The 17,337-nt window shown below is 57.5% G+C and overlaps 1 protein-coding gene across 1 annotated transcript; it reads left to right on the plus strand.

Annotated features, from left to right (window-relative positions):
• C2CD4C (C2 calcium dependent domain containing 4C) lies at window positions 1-3,792 on the plus strand. The gene has a single exon (XM_071578039.1). The coding sequence runs from the start codon at window positions 100-102 to the stop codon at window positions 1,375-1,377; it is 1,278 nt and encodes a 425-aa protein (XP_071434140.1). The 5' UTR covers window positions 1-99; the 3' UTR covers window positions 1,378-3,792.
• Window positions 3,793-17,337: the final 13,545 nt, after the last annotated feature.

Consider the following 17,337-nt stretch of genomic DNA (forward strand, 5'->3'; position numbering starts at 1 on the left):
CTCCCGGAGCTCCCGACTCTATCCCGCCCCTGCGCGTTCCCGGCACCCGGTGACAGCGTTGCCCCTCAGGTCTCTTGCAGCCCCGCACGCGGCATCAAGATGTGGCTCCTGGAGCGACTGCGAGGGGTGGCGGAGAACGGTGGGTCCCGGGGCGCGGGGCCGGAGGAATCCCCGCGGGGGTCCCGCTATAGCAACGTCCTTACCCCCGACAAGATCCCCGACTTCTTCATCCCGCCCAAGCTGAGCGCGGCGCCCGCGGAAGCCGAGGGTTCCGAGCTCCCGGCAGCGGCTGCTCTGGGTCCCTCAGTCTCAGAGCAGGACCTGGCCGGGCGCAAGACCCCGCGCAGCCCCCGCCCGTCCAGCCGCTCCCGCTCCCGGTCCCGAGCCGCCGGCCGGCACATCATCCAGATCGAGACCGCCGAAGATTGGACGGCCGAGGGGAGCTGCGGCACCAACGCAGACCCACAAGCACAGACGGCCATGTCGCTGCCCTATGTGCCCAAGGCACAGACCTCCTATGGCTTTGCCACGCTGATGGAGAGCCCCCACACGCGGCGCAAAGAATCGCTCTTCCACAGCGAGCACAGCAGCCTCTGCCCCTCGCCCGTCACCTCGCCCAGTGCCCAGCGCAGAGCCAAGCTCAACGGCGAGAGCAGCCCCCGAACACCTTCCGACCTGGGCGCAGCCCTCATGCATCCTGGCCGCTACTTCAGCGGCGGTGAGAGCGACACCTGCTCCTCAGCCGAGTCCTCGCCCTTCGGCTCCCCACTGCTCTCCCGCTCCGTCTCGCTGCTGAAGCTCTTTAGCCAGGAGAGCCAGTCCAAAGTCATCAAGCTGAAGCACTCGGTGGCCCGCAACAGCTCCCTGTCTACCGACGACAGCTCAGCCGACACCAGCCCCAGTGCTCAGCGCCGTGCCAGGAGTGCCCCGGCCGGGGCGCATCCGCCAACAGCCCTGCTGCCCTTGGACCTGCCGGCGGGCCGGGACCGGGACCGGAACCGGGAGCACAGCCTGCGGCTGAGCCGGGGCGGGAGTCTGCGCCTGGCTGCCGACTACGACCCGTCCAACGCCCGGCTGCGTGTCCGTCTCGTCTCCGCCGAGGACCTCTACGATGCCCTCGTCGACTTGCGCAGCATCAACTGCTGCGTCTCGCTGTGCCTCAACCCTGGGAAGCTGCAGAAGCAGCGCAGCACCATTGTCAAGAACAGCCGCAACCCCATCTTCAACGAGGACTTCTTCTTCGATGGGCTGGGCCCCGGCCACGTCAGGAAGATGTCCCTGAAGCTCAAGGTGGTCAACAAGGGCAGCAGCCTTAAGCGGGACACGCTGCTGGGGGAGAAGGAGGTGCCTCTCACCGCCCTCCTGTCCTGCCTGTAGGCACCTGCTGCCAGCCCCGGAGGGAACCCACCCACCTGTGGGGCCCGGGTGAGGGGGGTAGACTGGCTCTGTCCCCCAGCCCTCCTGGAGGAGGGCTTGGGAGGGCCTCCTGAAGAGGGACAGGGCTGTGTCAGAGCATGGGGGTCCCCAGGAACGACACTGCTGTGGGGGTCTGCCAGCACCAGCCCTTCTGTAGCAGGGCAGGCAGGGCTGGCAGCCACAGCCTCTACCCCAGCATCCTCCCTACTCCTGCCTGGGGCTGCATCTTCTGGAGCCCAGCAGGAAATGGGGAGCCTCTTGCCCAGTCCCCACCACGAGCGGTGGAAACACCTGCTGATCTATTCTCTCCCTGTGCCTGTGGTCTCCAGCTGGCTGCCATGTAGGTTGGAGGTGGGTATATCTTTGTAGCACACTTACTGCCACCTCTCAAAGCCCCAGCACCTGGAGTCAGGTGACAGCATCGATCTCAGCTTTAATTTAAAAGACAAATTTCCAGTCTTGCAAACTGCAAAGAAAATACTGCAGAGGTGACCTGAGAGTGGGCCAAGGGTGGTTACCCTGAGAGATGAGTCAGGTTTGTGGCTTTTGAGCCTTTGCTGGACTCCTCCCAGCCCTCCGGGGCTTCACAGATGCACAAGTCAGCTTGGTCTGACACCTGCAGCCTCCCGGGCTGCCCTCCCTGCCCAGCCCAGCACTGTCCCCCAGTGCTGACTCTCTGGAGAAAACTGCTCACAGAGCTTCAGGGGATTTGGGTTTGCACAAATCCAGGAGACTGCCTGTGCCTGTCCCCCACCTGCAGGAGGGAGATGCCAGGGGCTGGCATCCCTCTCTTTGGGCAGACAGGTGCTCCCAGTCAGTGTCCCAACAGACATGCTTGATGACAAAAGCTGAGGCAACAGGAGTAGCCCTCCCTGAGTGCTGGGACCATCCCAGATGAGGCTGGGTAGGGGAACAGGCTGAGGCTCCACAACCCTCTGCCCTCCCTTGCCTGTGGTGGCTCAGAGTATTGTGAGTGGCTGCACCCACTGGGCAAGAGGGATGTGCCCTGTGGGGCCACCGAGCTCCTGTGCCCAGCATGATCAGGCTCCCCAAAGGGACTAGTCTGGCTCTCATCTTCCCTTTGGAAGGGAGCAAGGTGCTCCCAACCCTTTCCATCCTTCCCTGCCATCCCAGCTGACTGGCCTGAGAGAGCGGGAGTGGGGAGGATGCCAGCTGGGACATTTCTGTGGGTAGATAAAATACGTTGCAGTGTTGTTTGGTGTGGTGTCACCCATCGTGTTGGGCTCTGCATGTTTCTGTGCAGGGAGCAGGATTCGCAGCGCTCCCATCCCCGCCTGTTGCGACACGCGTGGACACACACGCACACACGTGTCCCTCTGTGTTAACCTCTGTGTTGGCAGTCGATGTTCCTTCTTTGTCCTTTGCAGCAGATGGCAGATCTCAGTGTTGGCTATTTATATCCGAGGCTGATCTTTTGCAGTGTTTTACTTTTGTCTGTAAATACGTTTCAGGTATGCGAGGCATGGTTCTGATCCTGCCGTGTTTGCATGTCGGGGGGATTTGGGATTTGGGATTTGGGGTGGTCGTGGCTGTTTGTTGAGCTTGTGGCTGACAATAAACCATGCAGGACAAAAGGAGCAGACATGTCTCTCCTTCACAGGGATTTTCCCACCTGAACCTTCCTAACACTCCCCAAGATGTTCCCTGGCCCACAAGGACCCAGGCTCATCCTGGGGGCAGATGGGGACTCTGTGGAGGGTGTGGCAGGGAGATAGGCCATGTCTCTGGGTGCGGGGTGAACATCCTGCCCCCGAGCAGATCTGAGGTGGGAAGGGGATCCTGCCTGGCTGGCTGCTGCCTGGCAGCCCCCTGCACGCCCCAGCAGTGCTCCCCAGGGTGCTACACCTGTGAGGAGCTGGGGGGACCTGGGTGCTGCTGGGGTGGGCTGCGAGGGGAGGGGGAATGGGTGCTGGGCAAAAATTCTGGTGCTCTGAGAGTTCTGGGGGGTGACATCCCTCATAGAAGAGCCGCGTGCCTTTGGGTTTGGCAAAGGGGGATGCTGAGAGCAGAGGCCTGGGCTGCTCCTTGGGTTGGGGCTGGTCCTGAAGGGAGACCCAAGCGCCTGGGGGCTGTTGTCCTGCCCCACCTTGTTCAAGGGCTGTCTTGCCACAGTCTGGTGTGTGGCTGTGCAGTGAGCCCCAGGATGTGCTGCTGGGAGCCCTGCTCCGTGCTGGGCTGGCAGTGTGGGAGCCAGGGTTGCCTGGATGGGTCTCTCTTCCACTGGAGATATTTTCTATTGTTCCTGCTTTGATATTTCTGTGTCTGGATTTAATGATGCATTTTTGGAGTGAAAAATATATTAATACCTGAATGGAATGTTTCTTTACAGATGATTTCCTCTTTTTAGTGCAATAAAGTAATTTCTAAAACAAATACAGGTGTGGCCGTGGCTCCTGCTTTCCCCAAGGCATTTCCCATTATCATCCCTTCTGGCTCCCTGCGTGGTGGAGGAGCGAAGCAATCCTGGGACCTCAGCACTGTCCAGACATGGGGCAGCACTGCTCTTGTGGTGCTGCTCCCCTTTCCAAACAGCCTTGCAGGGGCACAAGGTCTTTCCAAAGCTCTTTGCTGGTGCTGCCGACCAGTCGTGGAGTGAGTTGCGAAGGAATCTCTTGGGGAGAAGTGGGTACATGGAGAAAGGTGCTGTTTCTGCTTGGGGGTGGATCCAGGGCTGTCTTGAGCCAGGGCAGTCCCTTCAGGACTCTGGTGAGGGAGAGCCCCATCCCACACTTGGTGAGTGTCCTTATTCCCCCTCACCTGCTTCCCCAGCCTGGCTCCTTGCAACCCTTCTAGGCACTGCTGCTGATGAAGAAGATGACGATGGTTTTGTGCAGCGTTTGGGTGTGAAATCCAACCCGCCGGTGCCTGCCCCGCTGAGCCTGTCCCGCAGCACTGCGGGACGGGTCAGCCGTGAGAGACAAGTGTCACATGAGCCACTGCCAAGGGCCCCCCCACCCGGATGTCAGCATTCAGGATACTCTATTTTCTCCCCACCTGTCACTTCCAATTCTGCTTTTAGCCAGATGCTGCTGAAGAGGAATGTTTTTCTATTACCTAAATGCCATTTTTCTAATTTCCACCATTCTGATAATTTGACATTTTTAGCTGTAGAAGCTGGGTGGGAACAGATCTACTTTCTGTCCTCTGGCCCCCACAGAGGTGGAGAAAGCAGCGTGGCAGGTGTCAATAATTTAAGTAGTGCTTTTTCTAGAGGTGCAAAGCTGCAGCAGTTAGTAACGAAATGAGGCTGATTAAGTTAGTCTGAAGTAGAGTGGATGGGGTCAGTCTGAGCACAAGAAAATCCCTGGAAGGTGTTCAACATTCAAAGTGCTTGAAGCAGCCAGAGGAGTGGAGAGGGGTGTCTTGCGGGGGAAGATTTAACTCTGAATTTGTAATTGAGTCACTGTGGGAAGGAAATGTGGCTGCTTCACTGGACTTGAGAGGGCTGGGTCAGGCTGAGAGGAGCCTCTGAACTGTAAGCTGGAGGAGGCGGGAGCAGGGGGATACAGCCCCATTCCACAACACAGCCTCTTGGATCAGGGGATGCCCAGGTAAAGCGCAGCCATCACAGGCCTGAGCCCAAGGGTGGCTCTGCCTGTTGCTGCTGATGCCAAGGGACATCTGAGCTCCAAGATTCCTCTGGTCAGGGGATCCCCAGGCTGCCACAGCTGCGGTGCACCATCCGCGCAGGAAACTGAGGCAGAGCAGGTGAGATGGCTGGATGTGGAGGAGCTGGTGGCACCCGCCGCTTCCTTTGCCCTTATCTCTGGAGTGAGGCTCACCTGGGCGAGAGGCACACACAAGCCTTGGCTATTTTTAGTCCTGTGTTCCCACAGCGCAGAGGAGTCAACTTCTGAGAAAATTGCCTGGAGCTCATTTAGCCACGGCGTGATGGCTGGCAAGGGAGGGGAAGGGCAAATTAGCAGCTCAGTCTCAACCAGGGCGTAGGCAGGGCCAGGGCTCCCCGGGAGGGTTCCACAGTGAGGAGGCCAGCAGGGCTGTCCCTGCCAGGGGACACCCTGGCCCTATCCCTCAGCCAGGCAGAGGGTTCTGAGGTCAAGCACCGTCCTTGGCCGATGCTCGGGGGTCCTTGGCAGTGGTTTGGAGCAGCTTTTGGCTGAGCAGGGCTGCAACGGCTGCTTTTCCTCTCCGGAATTTTGTGTGCCTTTAGGGGTGGGGGAGCCTCGTGTGCTCCTCCGGGCAGCCCCAGGCCAGCCATTTCCCCCTCCCCACCCCCGACCTGGCTGCCGATTTATCGTTTCGGTCAGAAAAGCATCTTCCCGTTGCCTGGCAACGTTCGGCCGGCGGCGGGGGAGACCACGCGGGGCGGGGGCCCTCCACGCTGGGAAGGGGGTGGTCCTGCGGGTCCTGCGCCGGAGCCTGCCGAGTGCCTGTGGCTACTTCACCACCTGGTTCTGGGCACCTGGGCCGGGCCGGTGGGACGCGCTGATGGGGGACCGGGAGTGCAGGGGCGCAGCGAGGGCTCAGGGAAGTGGTGGGCGCGCCCCGGGCACTGCCGGCTGCAGGAAGCATCGGCCTCCCCCGGCACCGCGCTTCAGCGCTTTATTGCAAGCATTTGTCTTCCATGGCAGCGTGTCTGCCTTAAAGCAGAGAGGAGAGACTCCCACTGTTACTGGAAGGAAAGCAGAACTTAATTGAATCCCACAGTCTCTTATAGTCACATCAGGCGAGAGTCAAATCTCAGTGAAGAGCGACCCCCCTGCGCTCTCCCTGGGGCTGTGTACCCAGGCACTCTGCAGTCCGTGCTCCTCCAGGGGACACGGAAACCCCCGGGCTGGCGTCCCAGGAGTCTGCCGGGAGCAGATGCCCTGCGGCTCCTTGTCACCCTCACAGCACTTGGCACTTTGATGAAAGCCAGTGCCGTGGCAGCAGCCTGCAGGGTGTACACAGAGCAGGCAGAGCTGCCCAGCGCTGTCAGCCCCGGGGCACACACGCCCTGTGTTGCTTTTCCATTTGCACTTTGCTCTCCTGCTTTGAGGCTGGCAATCCAACAAGCACCTGGGCCCAGACTTTGCCTCCGTAGCCAGGGAAAAGCAGCGAGCAGACACATAGCACCACCTTGGACTCCCCTTCCCATTAATTCAAGCCCCTGGGGCCAGCCTTGGCTCAGGGCTGGGGCCAGGGTGGGTGTACAGAGAGTGTGGAACTGGGCCAGGGGAATGCAGGGAGCATGTGGTTGCAAGGATGGATGAGAGTGAGGGAATCTCTCCTGCCTCTCCTCTCCATTTCCAGCAACCTGCCCCTTGCTAGCTGCCTGCTGGAGTTTGAAATGCTGCCTTTAAAATGTTTGCAAAATTCCCAAAGCATCAAGGTGGGAGGGAAAAAAAATGGCATAAACAAGCTGACAGGAGGATTTGTTGAACGCCAGCAGCTGCTGGCAAACACTTTAATATCAGTGCAGCCAGGCACCGATCGATATGGCATTTGGGGCCACAGGCCAGTACCACTGCAGGGGGGCTCTGGCTGAGCCCAAGGGGGCTGTGCTGCATGGGGGTTCTGCTGCAGGGGAGGGCACCTGGCTGAACCCATCGTGGGGCAAGGCTGGGAGATGCTTTGGGTGCAGAACTCCCTATTTTACTTCTGCTTCCCACTCAGACTCCAAAACCCTGGGAGAGAGGACGTCTCCATCTCCATTCCCACAGCTCTTTGGAGCTGTCCTAACACCCTGCCTGTGCTGGGGTTGTTGAGCTTGGTGGGCCATGGTGGGAGCAGGGCCCCAGCCCAGTGTGGGACCACATCTGTCATCACGGCCAGTCTGCCAGCAGAGGCTCACACGGACACGCCATGGGAGCCAGGCTGGCATTGCCATGGCAATAAAGATAACAGCAGCTGCCAGGCAGAGAGCAGGGAGGGCAGGGAGCTCCAGCAAAGCTTCAGCCACACTAATCCATGCCAGGGCAACATCAGGATCCAAGACCAGGGCCCAACCAGCGACATCCCTGATCCAAGCCTTGTGACAGCCCAGGCAGCAGTGAGCGCATCTTCACTGTGGTGAAGCCCTCAGGACCTTCACACCCATGACAGAGCCAGAGGCTGCACTGAGAAATGCATAAAAATATAGATTCAAACCCTCCAATCTCTCCCTGCCAGGTTTTAATTAATTCCCATTTGTAGCTTTGTCCAAGCTCCCTCACACGGCTCCCGACTCAGTCCAATTGTTATTATGAGGTTTCCGTAATCACTAATCTTATCAAGCACATCGGTGTGAAGTGAGAACACTGCAATTAGCCAGGGCAGGAGCTGCAGGTGAGCTGCTGCTTGGCGAGTGTTTGCTTCACCTGTAACAGGGGAGGATGCATGCAGGCTCTGGCACTTCCTGGGGCAGTCCCTTGCCCAGTCTGGGCAGGGTGGGATGTTCAAGTGGACCAAGCCCATGGCCAGTACCCAAGCCTGCATCAGCAGCTGTTCGGAGCTCCACAGGCAGTACAGTCCTGCTGGCAACCTCTTCTGGGGTGGGGGCTCACCTCTCCCAGTCCCCCATCACCATGATGCTGCCAGGGGAGTGGAGGAACCCAAAGAGGATGCTGGCAAAGAGTCCTTAAACAGCCTCAAACCCTCCCAGTGGACTCAGGAAAATGGGGTATAAACCTGTAGGAGATCCTGCTCCGAGCTGCCAGCTGGGAGCTGACGCGCTTTTTTGTGGACAATCTGTTCCCTCCCACCCTGCTGGCTGCCTGCCTGCTTCATGTCCTGGCAGAGGTGTTGGGTGGGGGGAGCAGGTCTCGCCTTCGGGCTGATTCAATGAAAGCCCCCAGGTGCCACAGGGCCAGGCTGGGCTGAGTGGGCAGCACTTGAGGGCACTGCTCCTTGGTGGCAGCAGGTTCGCTGCCTGCACGGGCACACGCCAGGCACAGCCATGGCTGTGGAGCAGTTCACACTCTCAGATCATCCTCCAGATCGGGCAGGTGACCTTCAGCTGGGAAGGATGGAGTTCATGAGGCTCTGCTCGTCTGGGAGCAGCCAAATGCATTGTGGTTTTGCTCAGTGTGGGGAGGCTGGGAGCGCCTCAGCTTTGGTCACCACTGATGCCAAATGCTCCTGGGGAGCAGGGAGGTGGCTCAGACAGCCCTGAGCTGGCCTCACCAGCGCCAGGGGAGCACCGCAGCACCATGCCCTGCACATGTAAGTGCCCTGCTGATGGCACACGGTGGGGGGTGGCAGGGTCCCCACTCTTGCTGCAGCTGTAGCATCCGTGGGGTGGTGTTGCACGGGTGCCTACCAAAATCTCTCGCTTCGCCACCCCCAGCCGTCTGTCGCTGCTGACACTCACCGACAGGAATAAACTCCAACACCTACCATATGCTTTGCTACTTCTGCTGCCTGCGCTCACTTGTTACTATCTATTTCCAAGGCTGGGGCTGCCTCTGCGTGGGGTGACTGTCGGGCTGGACCCCAGCAGTGGGGAGACGGGCCGTGGGGGGTGCCAGAGTTTCTGGCACCTCTGAGGCAGATGAGCACAGCGGGCCCCTGTCCTCTGGTGGGCTCAGCCCTGCTCTGTGGGCAACTCCCTTTCTCCAGAACATCCCACACGGGCACTGGCTGCAGGGTTCGTCTGGGGCATGGCTGGCTGCAGCTGCTATGCCAGTGGTTTGGTGCTGGTGGGGCTGGCTGGTCCTGTCTTGCCAAGGGACTCAGCCTGCTGGTGGTGTGACACTTCTGTGGCAGCGCCCAGCTATGCCTGGGCACTGTGCTGGCTCACCGCCTGCTATCGCACCTTGACATCATCATCGTCATCATCAGTGTCGTCACCATCATCGTCTTCATTGTTGTCAACGTCGTTGTTGTTGTCTTCATCATCGTCTTTGTATTTTCTTCATCGATGTCGTTGTCTTCATCATCATTGTCATTGTCGTCGTTTTCATCATCATCGTCTTTGTTGAGGTTGTACGTCATCTTCATCGTCCTCAATGTCATTGTCATGGTCCTTTTCATCGTCATTGTTGTCTTTGTCATCTTCCTTGTTCTCTTTGTCCTCGTCATCATTGATGTCATCATAATTGTCATCTTCATTGACGACGTCGTCATCATCGTTGTTGTCCTCATTATCATCATTGTCTTTGTTGTCGGCGTTGTCATTGTCGGTGTCTCTGTCGGTGGCATCTTCATCTTTGTCATCAACGTTTTTGGCGGCAGTTGTAGCAACAACAATGCACCTGCTCAGGTGGTGGCCTGAGCCCATGTTCCACAGCCCTGGTTGGTGTTGGCCCACATCAGAGCTGGATGCTGCCCTGAGCACCACACTGGCCTGGCTGGGAACAGGACACCAATGGCCAGACTGTCCTTGGGTTCTCCTCAGGACATGCCCCAGCATGACAGCTCCAGGTTCTGGGGATGGAAGCCATGTCCTCAGGACCATCCCAAAGGAAAATCATGGGAAAAGGTGCAGGGAGCAGCTGTCAGCATGTCCCTCTGGCCGTGGGGGCTGGAGGATCCTGTGCAGGGACAGGAACAACCCTGCCCAGACAGGACGGACATTTAATATCAGTGAAGAGGCACTGGGAGCAGACCTGGTCTCTTCCTCACCTCAGAACTGCTCTGTGTGTTTAATGATCCTCACAACCTGGAAAATTTATCTTGTTTCAAGAGTGGATGCATCGCAGCCCATCCTCCAGGTGCTGGATCTGGTGAAGCCATGAACAACAGGAAGACCTTTATTGTAGAGCTCATCTGGGCTCAGCCTGCTCCTGTCCTGCCTCCTCGCACCATCACCACTCTCCACGGCACAAGACAAGGCCATGAGGGTGTGTGAGCAGAGCCCAGCGATTGCTGCCTCCTTCCCCAGGGCATCCTATGTCCTGTGCTTTAATTGCACCATGCAGCTTAGATTCCTAGCTTTGTTTGCAGCCGGGGCAGCAGGAAAGGCAAACATCAAGCTTAAGGGAAACAAATTGGGAGAGAAAAGAACATTTACCGGTGACTAATAGGTCCGTGGCTCGGCGTGTGTGTTTGCGTTCCACTGCGCGGGACGTTGCCAGCGCGACGAGGAGAGGGGATTTCTTCCACGCACTTGGCAAGCTGAGCTGCACAGTGCAGCACAAGGAGAGAGGATGTTTCCTGGGCCCATGCTGTTTCTGTGTTATTTTTAATGCCCATTGCACAAAAACTGTACCCCCAACCCTCAGCTCGCTCCCTGGGTAAACAAAGAGGATTTTGCCTGCTTGCACAGGCAGGGTTGGGACTAAATAATCCAATGGTGACATCCTGCTCCTCTCCCTTGGCCTCCAGCGTGGCCTCACGGGCATTTGTGTGACTCCAGCGTGGCTGCCTGGGCTGTTCCCCCCATGCCAGCAAGAGCTGGGATCTTGTTAGTGAGCTCTTGGACTTCAAGCATCTTGGAAACCAGTGCTTGCTAATAGGAGAAAAATTACAGCAAATAAGCCCAGCCACAGGAACATGGCCTTTTCATCCAGCATTTTTTATTCCCCCACACTCTCCCCCTTCCCTTCTTTGCCAGTGGATTGAAGCCACTGTAATAAAATTATTAAATATAAAAAAAAGCTGTAGCCCCCACCTCGATGTGGCAACCATGGAAACTGGATCAAGGGGACACCTGTACATTTCCATTTCAAGCTCCTGCTTTCTGAATATACAGAGGAACACTAATTAAAACCCTGGCTCAAGTGGCAGACAGAGGGAAGGAGCTGGCCCCAGGAGAAGGGCTGTGGTGCAGGGAGGAGCCCTGACGGATCTCCAGTGAGCCTCAAACACCACCCGATGCTTCCAGCTCCCTCCAGCTCCCAGATGTGGAATGAGTGCCCGCTGGATTCCAGCCTCGCTGCTAACGAGGTGATCCCAGCCACGATGCAGCCCTGAGTGCTGAGTGGCCTTGACAACCCCATCCCAGCCCTGGGGATGATGTTTAACAGAGCAGGGCAGAACTGGGCCTCGGTGATTTTATGCTTTTAACCTTTTGGGCAGGAGGAAGCTCTCAGATCTGGCACATGAGCACCCAATAGGAGAAGGCTCTGTTTAACCTGCAAGTTTATTTTTACTGATAGTGAATGGCAGTGCCTGGAACATTCCTCTCTTTGGAGTTAATTTTTGCCGAAGCTTAGTTTTAGTCATTGTTGTCTAAACCTGACTCCTCCACATTTATCCCATGGAAAAGCTCCTGGAGCTCAGCCCCCAGGATTTCAGTGGCCGCAGGGCTGGTGCCCAGTGCCCATTCCTGGCAGTCCACAGGAGGTCGGGGCAGCCCCCCGGCTTCTGCTGGCAGAGACCACTGGCTGCAGGGTGAGTGGCCCCACCCCTGCACGAGGGACACGGCCCCTGCCAGCCACTGCTGCGGCGCTTCCGGGGGCTGGTGGGATGGGAAAGCTTTTCCTTTCAGCACAGGACATAATCTTCCTACCAGAGGTGCACAGAGCGCTAAAACGCTCTGATTGCTGATGAACGGTCTCAAATCGTTCCCCAAGTGTCATTCCCAGTTGGAGCCAAAAGTGGAGCTGGCTCCCGCTATCTGGCCATCAGTCACCGGGGCTCACGCTGCGCGACGGCTGGGGCCGGAGTGAGGACTCTCTGGTCACTTTGCCGGGTTATTTTCCCAGCAGGCTGCTCATTTTCCCTGGCAGAGCTGTGGAGGATGACGGGGGCAGGCGACGATCCTCCTCCTCGGCCCTTCTCCACCCATCAGGCCATCCCGGGCTGGCACTGCAACACGCAGGGGTCTGTGCTGCCCCCCAGCTCCGCAGCCGGGCTCTTGCTCCACAGACACAGCCAAAAGCACAGAACCAGCGGGACCAGCAGCTTCTACCAAACCGTCGTCCCGTGGGACTCTGACATAGTGGCTGGGCTTGGGCAGAGAGCGCAGGCACACGGCTCAACTTTGGGGAGAAGCAAATTCCTCGTTTCCATGGGAACAGGAGGACGAAAGTTTCTAGGGCTGCTGTTGGGATTCTGCCAGCAAGACGAGGCAGCGGGACCCCGAGCCGGCCGTCTCCCCTCTCTGCTCCCGGGAGAATGTTGGTGCCCAGCCTCCAGCCCCGCTGCCTGCGGCCCCCATAGGTGCTCCCCGCGGCGAGGGGGGCGCCGAGACTCCTCATCTCCCCTTCGGAGCTCTGTCAGATGAGATCTGACATTTAGCTCTCAGTTCAGCGTGGAGATGCAGTGATAACTCTAATCTGCTTTTCTTCTCCTCGCTCTTTCCCTGGAGGCAAAAGCCAATGCTGGGAGAGCAGGGAGGGGTTGACAGCCCAGCGAGGGGCCGTGCTGGGTGTCCCGAGGGTCCGGAGGTGTCCCAGCAGCACCGTGTCCTCCTCGCCACGCCCTCCCATCAGGCAGCAGCAGCAGCTGGCAGGGTCCGAATGCCAGGGGCTGCTGCTCCTTAGGGATGTCCTAAAGGCTGCAAGGACAGAGGCAAAGCAGCACGGCGGCACCCTCGACATAGCCAACCGCCTTCAAGTCCAGATGGCCGTGGCTCCTGCCACCCTGGCCACTGACACCAACACCACTCGCCACTCCACGCCACCGCATCCCCTTCCCCAGCTGAACCATGGGGTGTCAGAGCCAGCCAGCCCTCCGGGCGGGAGCGCCCTGAGCAGCTCTGTCTCCCTTTCCTCGTGTCTCAGCTCCAATTAGCGAGGCCTCTATTAATTTTTTCCGCTTAGCAGCTCACGTCAGTGTCAAGCCGGCAGCGTGCGCAGCGGGAGGGAGCCCGAGCGGAGGAGAGATGAGGTGTTGGGATCACGCTGGTGACGAGCCCCAGGCACACAGGGGGCCGAGCGCGGCCCCACAGCCGCCCCGAGGTGGGAAGGAGCCCCTGAAGAGCGAAACCATCCTGGCATGGCTCCCTGTGCTGTCGGGTCCCGTGGCTGTCCAAGCCACAGACCAGGCTTGGCAGAGGACTCCAGGCACCTTTGGGGGCCGATCCCCAGAGCCTGTAGCGGGGACCAGCCCTCGCTGCTCGGCCACCTCCCGGGCAGCACAACCCTCCCCTTGCTGCTGCTCCCACGGGGCAAGGCCAGAACACCCAAAACTCCGGAGATCCCCCTCCCTGGCCCCTGGAGATTGCCTGGAGCAGGGGGTTAATGATGTATCCAGATGGATTTGACCTTTCCACCTTTCAGCTTCACCTGCGGCTCCCTTTTCCCTGCCATTATCTGCATGGATGCCTGTGGATTTTATTTCCATATTCATGGTGTTTTAATGACCTGTAATATCTTTATGTGCTGCAATTAAATGTGGAATCTTTTTTTTTCCTTCTGCAGATTAGCATCTGCATAGGATCATTTGTGGCATTTGAGCAGAGGAAGGGAAGTCTGTAAAGGAGGGGAGACGGGTTAATTAAACTTCAGAGCCTAACAGGCTCCACTGCCAAATATCCTCCTTCCAGTGGGACAAGTGAAGGTGGGGAGGAAACAACTCTGGGCTGCTTTGCAATCGAGACGGCCGGGGCAGTTCCTGTGGGTGTTGGAGAGGCTTTTAAGTCGTGCAAGCACACACAGCCACACGTGCACACGTGTGCACGCACACGGCTCCAAATCTGCATCGAGATCCCTGCCAAGGGCTGCAAACCATGACTGAACTGCTCTGGTGTCACCCTGTGCAGCTGGGACAGCTAGGCTGCCATCAGGGCTCCTGGAGAGGCCATTAGGGCTCCTATCGCTCCATCTCCATCCCCGAGGCTAATGGACATCTCTGCCGCTGCACCACCCCCTCCCTGGGACGGTAATTGGGTTTCAGCCTTGCAAGATGGATGGGGCTGGGCTGAAAGTGGAGCAGGGAAGAGGAGGAGGGTGCAGAGGCAGCTCTGAGTAGGACAGAACCCCCTTGTCCTCCATCCACCTCCTGCCCCTCTGCTTGGTCGCCAGCCCCAGAGCCTGTTCGAGGCATTTCACATGGCCCTTCAGGGTGGCTGGGGACAGGCAGGTCCCCACAGTGTGGCTGGCTGTGGGCACCCCAGAGGAGCAGAACTGCAGTGGTGTCCAGAGGGCTCAGCAGGTGGTGACCATAGGCAGCCCCAGCACACTCCCTGCCTCCCTCACAGACTATCCTTCTCCCTTGGTCCTTTGGAAGCTGCAGCTGTGAACAAGATGTTTGTGAGTGTGAGGCACAGGAGCGGCGTGTTTGGCGCATTGAATAAAGATGGGGCTGAAAACGCTTTCTCCTGTGGCTGTTTGATGTGAAGGGCATCACTGAATTCATTAGGAATGCTGCCAGGCACCACCAAAGCCTCTGCCCGTGTCCAAGCAGTTGGAGCAACACGTGCTGGTGCCCCGTGAACATGGCACCCCGTGCACTGGCACATGCTTGCACACGGGTGCACAGTCACACACTGGCCATGCTGGGGCACCTCTGGGTGTGCAGGGCTGGAAAGAAGGGCATCATCCCTGCTCTGTGTGCTGTCCAAGCCCACACAACCCTTCAAACCCCAGAGAGCTGCCACTGCAGGGTTGCAGCTGCCGTAGATATGGTGCCTACGCAAAGCCTGCTGATAACCCACAGGTTCAGTGGCCTTCATCCACCCCACAACCCTCACACTCCTCCCAGGTCATCTGCCAGGGCAGGAGGTGGGCTGGATGTGGGCTGTATATCAGGACACAGGGGTGCAGGATGGGGAGCTGGCTGCAGGAGGGATGTGGGATGGCCAGACTGCTGCCTCCCAGTCCTGCTGCTGCATCCCACAGCTCCAGAAGGATGCAGTGTTTTATCATCCTGTGAGGCTGACAGGCACCAGAATTAATGAGTTCCTCATGAGCGCTGCCTCATTTAGCTCCCTCCTGGTGTTGCCAGCTGGGGGTGACACACACACAGCCCTCCGGGCAGTGGGGACGGGGTGTTTGTGGGGGTGAGTGTGTGGGGATACCCAGGAACACGTGCACAGGTACACCCGCACCTGTGCCCCGCCTAGGGCTGGCAGAGACAGGCCCAAGGCTGGAGCAAGTCAAGCCCCACAGCTGCATCATTGAGGGACTTGTGTTCCTGCACCATGGCCCAGGGGCACAGAGTCCAAAGTCCTGGCAGAGCTGACCTGCACAGCCCTCGTCAAGCATCTGCTATTAATTACTGACACCACAAGAAATATTTGCCTCCAGCATGTATTTTAAGTGCAGGAGCTTCACGGGCTGCAGGATCGATCCCACAATAGCTGAGGGGTTGTGGGGAAGCAGCAGGTCAGGGGGGCACTGCACAATACCCCAGTGAGCAGCCCCTGTGTGCCTCAGTGACAGAGCCTTCGTGTGGTGTCGCTGTCCTCTCAGCTGGACCTCTGTCTGCTGCCACACAGCAGAGTGTGGGAGGGAAAAAACATCCCCGTGCTCCCGGCACTGGCCTTTTCGGAACGTCGACATTTTGAAAGGATTCGCCATCCCATGGGTGGTTTATGTGGCAGCTGTGCCAGCACAAAGGCTGCGAGACTGCAAAACCTTGGCATTGCTGCTCAAACTGCTGTCAAACCACATCTTCCTGCCTGCCCCCGTGATGCCAGCTGAGATTCCAGCACACGGGATGGCAGCCCGGGCATTATCTGACTCTCGGGACTCATCCCTAGTGTGCAAGCCCAGGGCTGCACTGAATTTACCTCTCTAGATATTGCATCCATTTTTGTAAGCCCTGCAGAGACCATGATAAGTATTTTGACTATAAATAAATTACATTTGTAGGTTGTGATGACTTGAAGTGGAAGGAGGTAGGGAGGGAGGGAGGAGAACAGGTCAAGAAGGGAACTCTATAGCCAAGACACTCACCTTGACCAACCCATCCTGTCCCCTGACCTTACTGCTTCAGTGAATCTGGAAAAAGCCCCTGTAAGCTTTGTTGGACAGCTGACAGCCACAGGGGATCCTGAGACACAAACACCTTCAGAAGTATAAACACTTGTCTGAAAGCCCACACCAGTGTGGTGTTTGTGAGTAGCAGAGCTCCATCTAGCACTGGTGAAAACTGATGCTTCTCTAAAGCCTAATTCACAGCTGACCAGAAACTCAGAGTTTCTTTGCAGTCAGAGCTTGTCCAAGCAGCTCTGTGCCCTCCTCACCATGAGCCCACCCTGCACCTGTGGCAGGACACAGCCCTACACAAACCTCCCCTTTCCCAGACAGGGGTCAGTCCTTTACTGATACTGATAGAATTTTTCTCCTGTCAACATTCCTTTTTGAACCCACATATACTTTTTTATATCTACAATCCCTTGTGGCTTAACACCCCATGGCTGAGCTGCATCAAGGGAAAAAGAATTTGCCATTCATCTCAGGGCTGCAAAGTTTTTCCAAGAAGCAGCATTGCTTAAGAGGCAGGGCACAAGTGGAGGAGAGAAAGGAGGGCAGGACATAGGGCCAGCTCAGTTTTGCAGGCAAATCAGCCCTGGATTCAGCCAAAGCCACTTCACCCCTTTGTGATTTGTTGTCTTTGTTGACAGAGCAGCAATTGTACCACTGCTGCTGTCGGGAGTGTCATGACTAATCACTGGCCAACATGTGGACAGCGTGAACCACCTGGTATTCCAACGCCCTTCAGGCTTTTTAAAATGCCTTTGAAAAATCTCAAAATGTTGCATGTCAGGCACTAAGGTCTCCGAGGTGCTGATGTGAGGCTGCCTTTGCTCACACAGTGACTGGCCCCAGGGACAGAATCACAGAATCAACTAGGTTGGAAAAGACCTCTGAGATCATAAGTCCAACCTTTGACCCAACACCACCTTGTCTACTGGACCATGGCACTGAGTGCCACATCCAGTCTCTTCTTAAATACCTCTAAGGATGGTGACTCCACAACCTCCTTGGGCAGCCCATTCCAAGGTCTGATCACTCTCTCTGTGAAGAATTTCTTCCTGATGTTCAACCTAAACCTTCTCTGGCACAGTTTAAGACTGTGGCCTCTTGTCCTACTGCTGGAGACCAACCCCCACTTGGCTACAACCTCATTTCAGGGAGTTGTGGAGAG

Source organism: Pithys albifrons, chromosome 27, assembly GCF_047495875.1.
Source record: "Pithys albifrons albifrons isolate INPA30051 chromosome 27, PitAlb_v1, whole genome shotgun sequence".
In the NCBI taxonomy this organism is placed as follows: domain Eukaryota; kingdom Metazoa; phylum Chordata; class Aves; order Passeriformes; family Thamnophilidae; genus Pithys; species Pithys albifrons.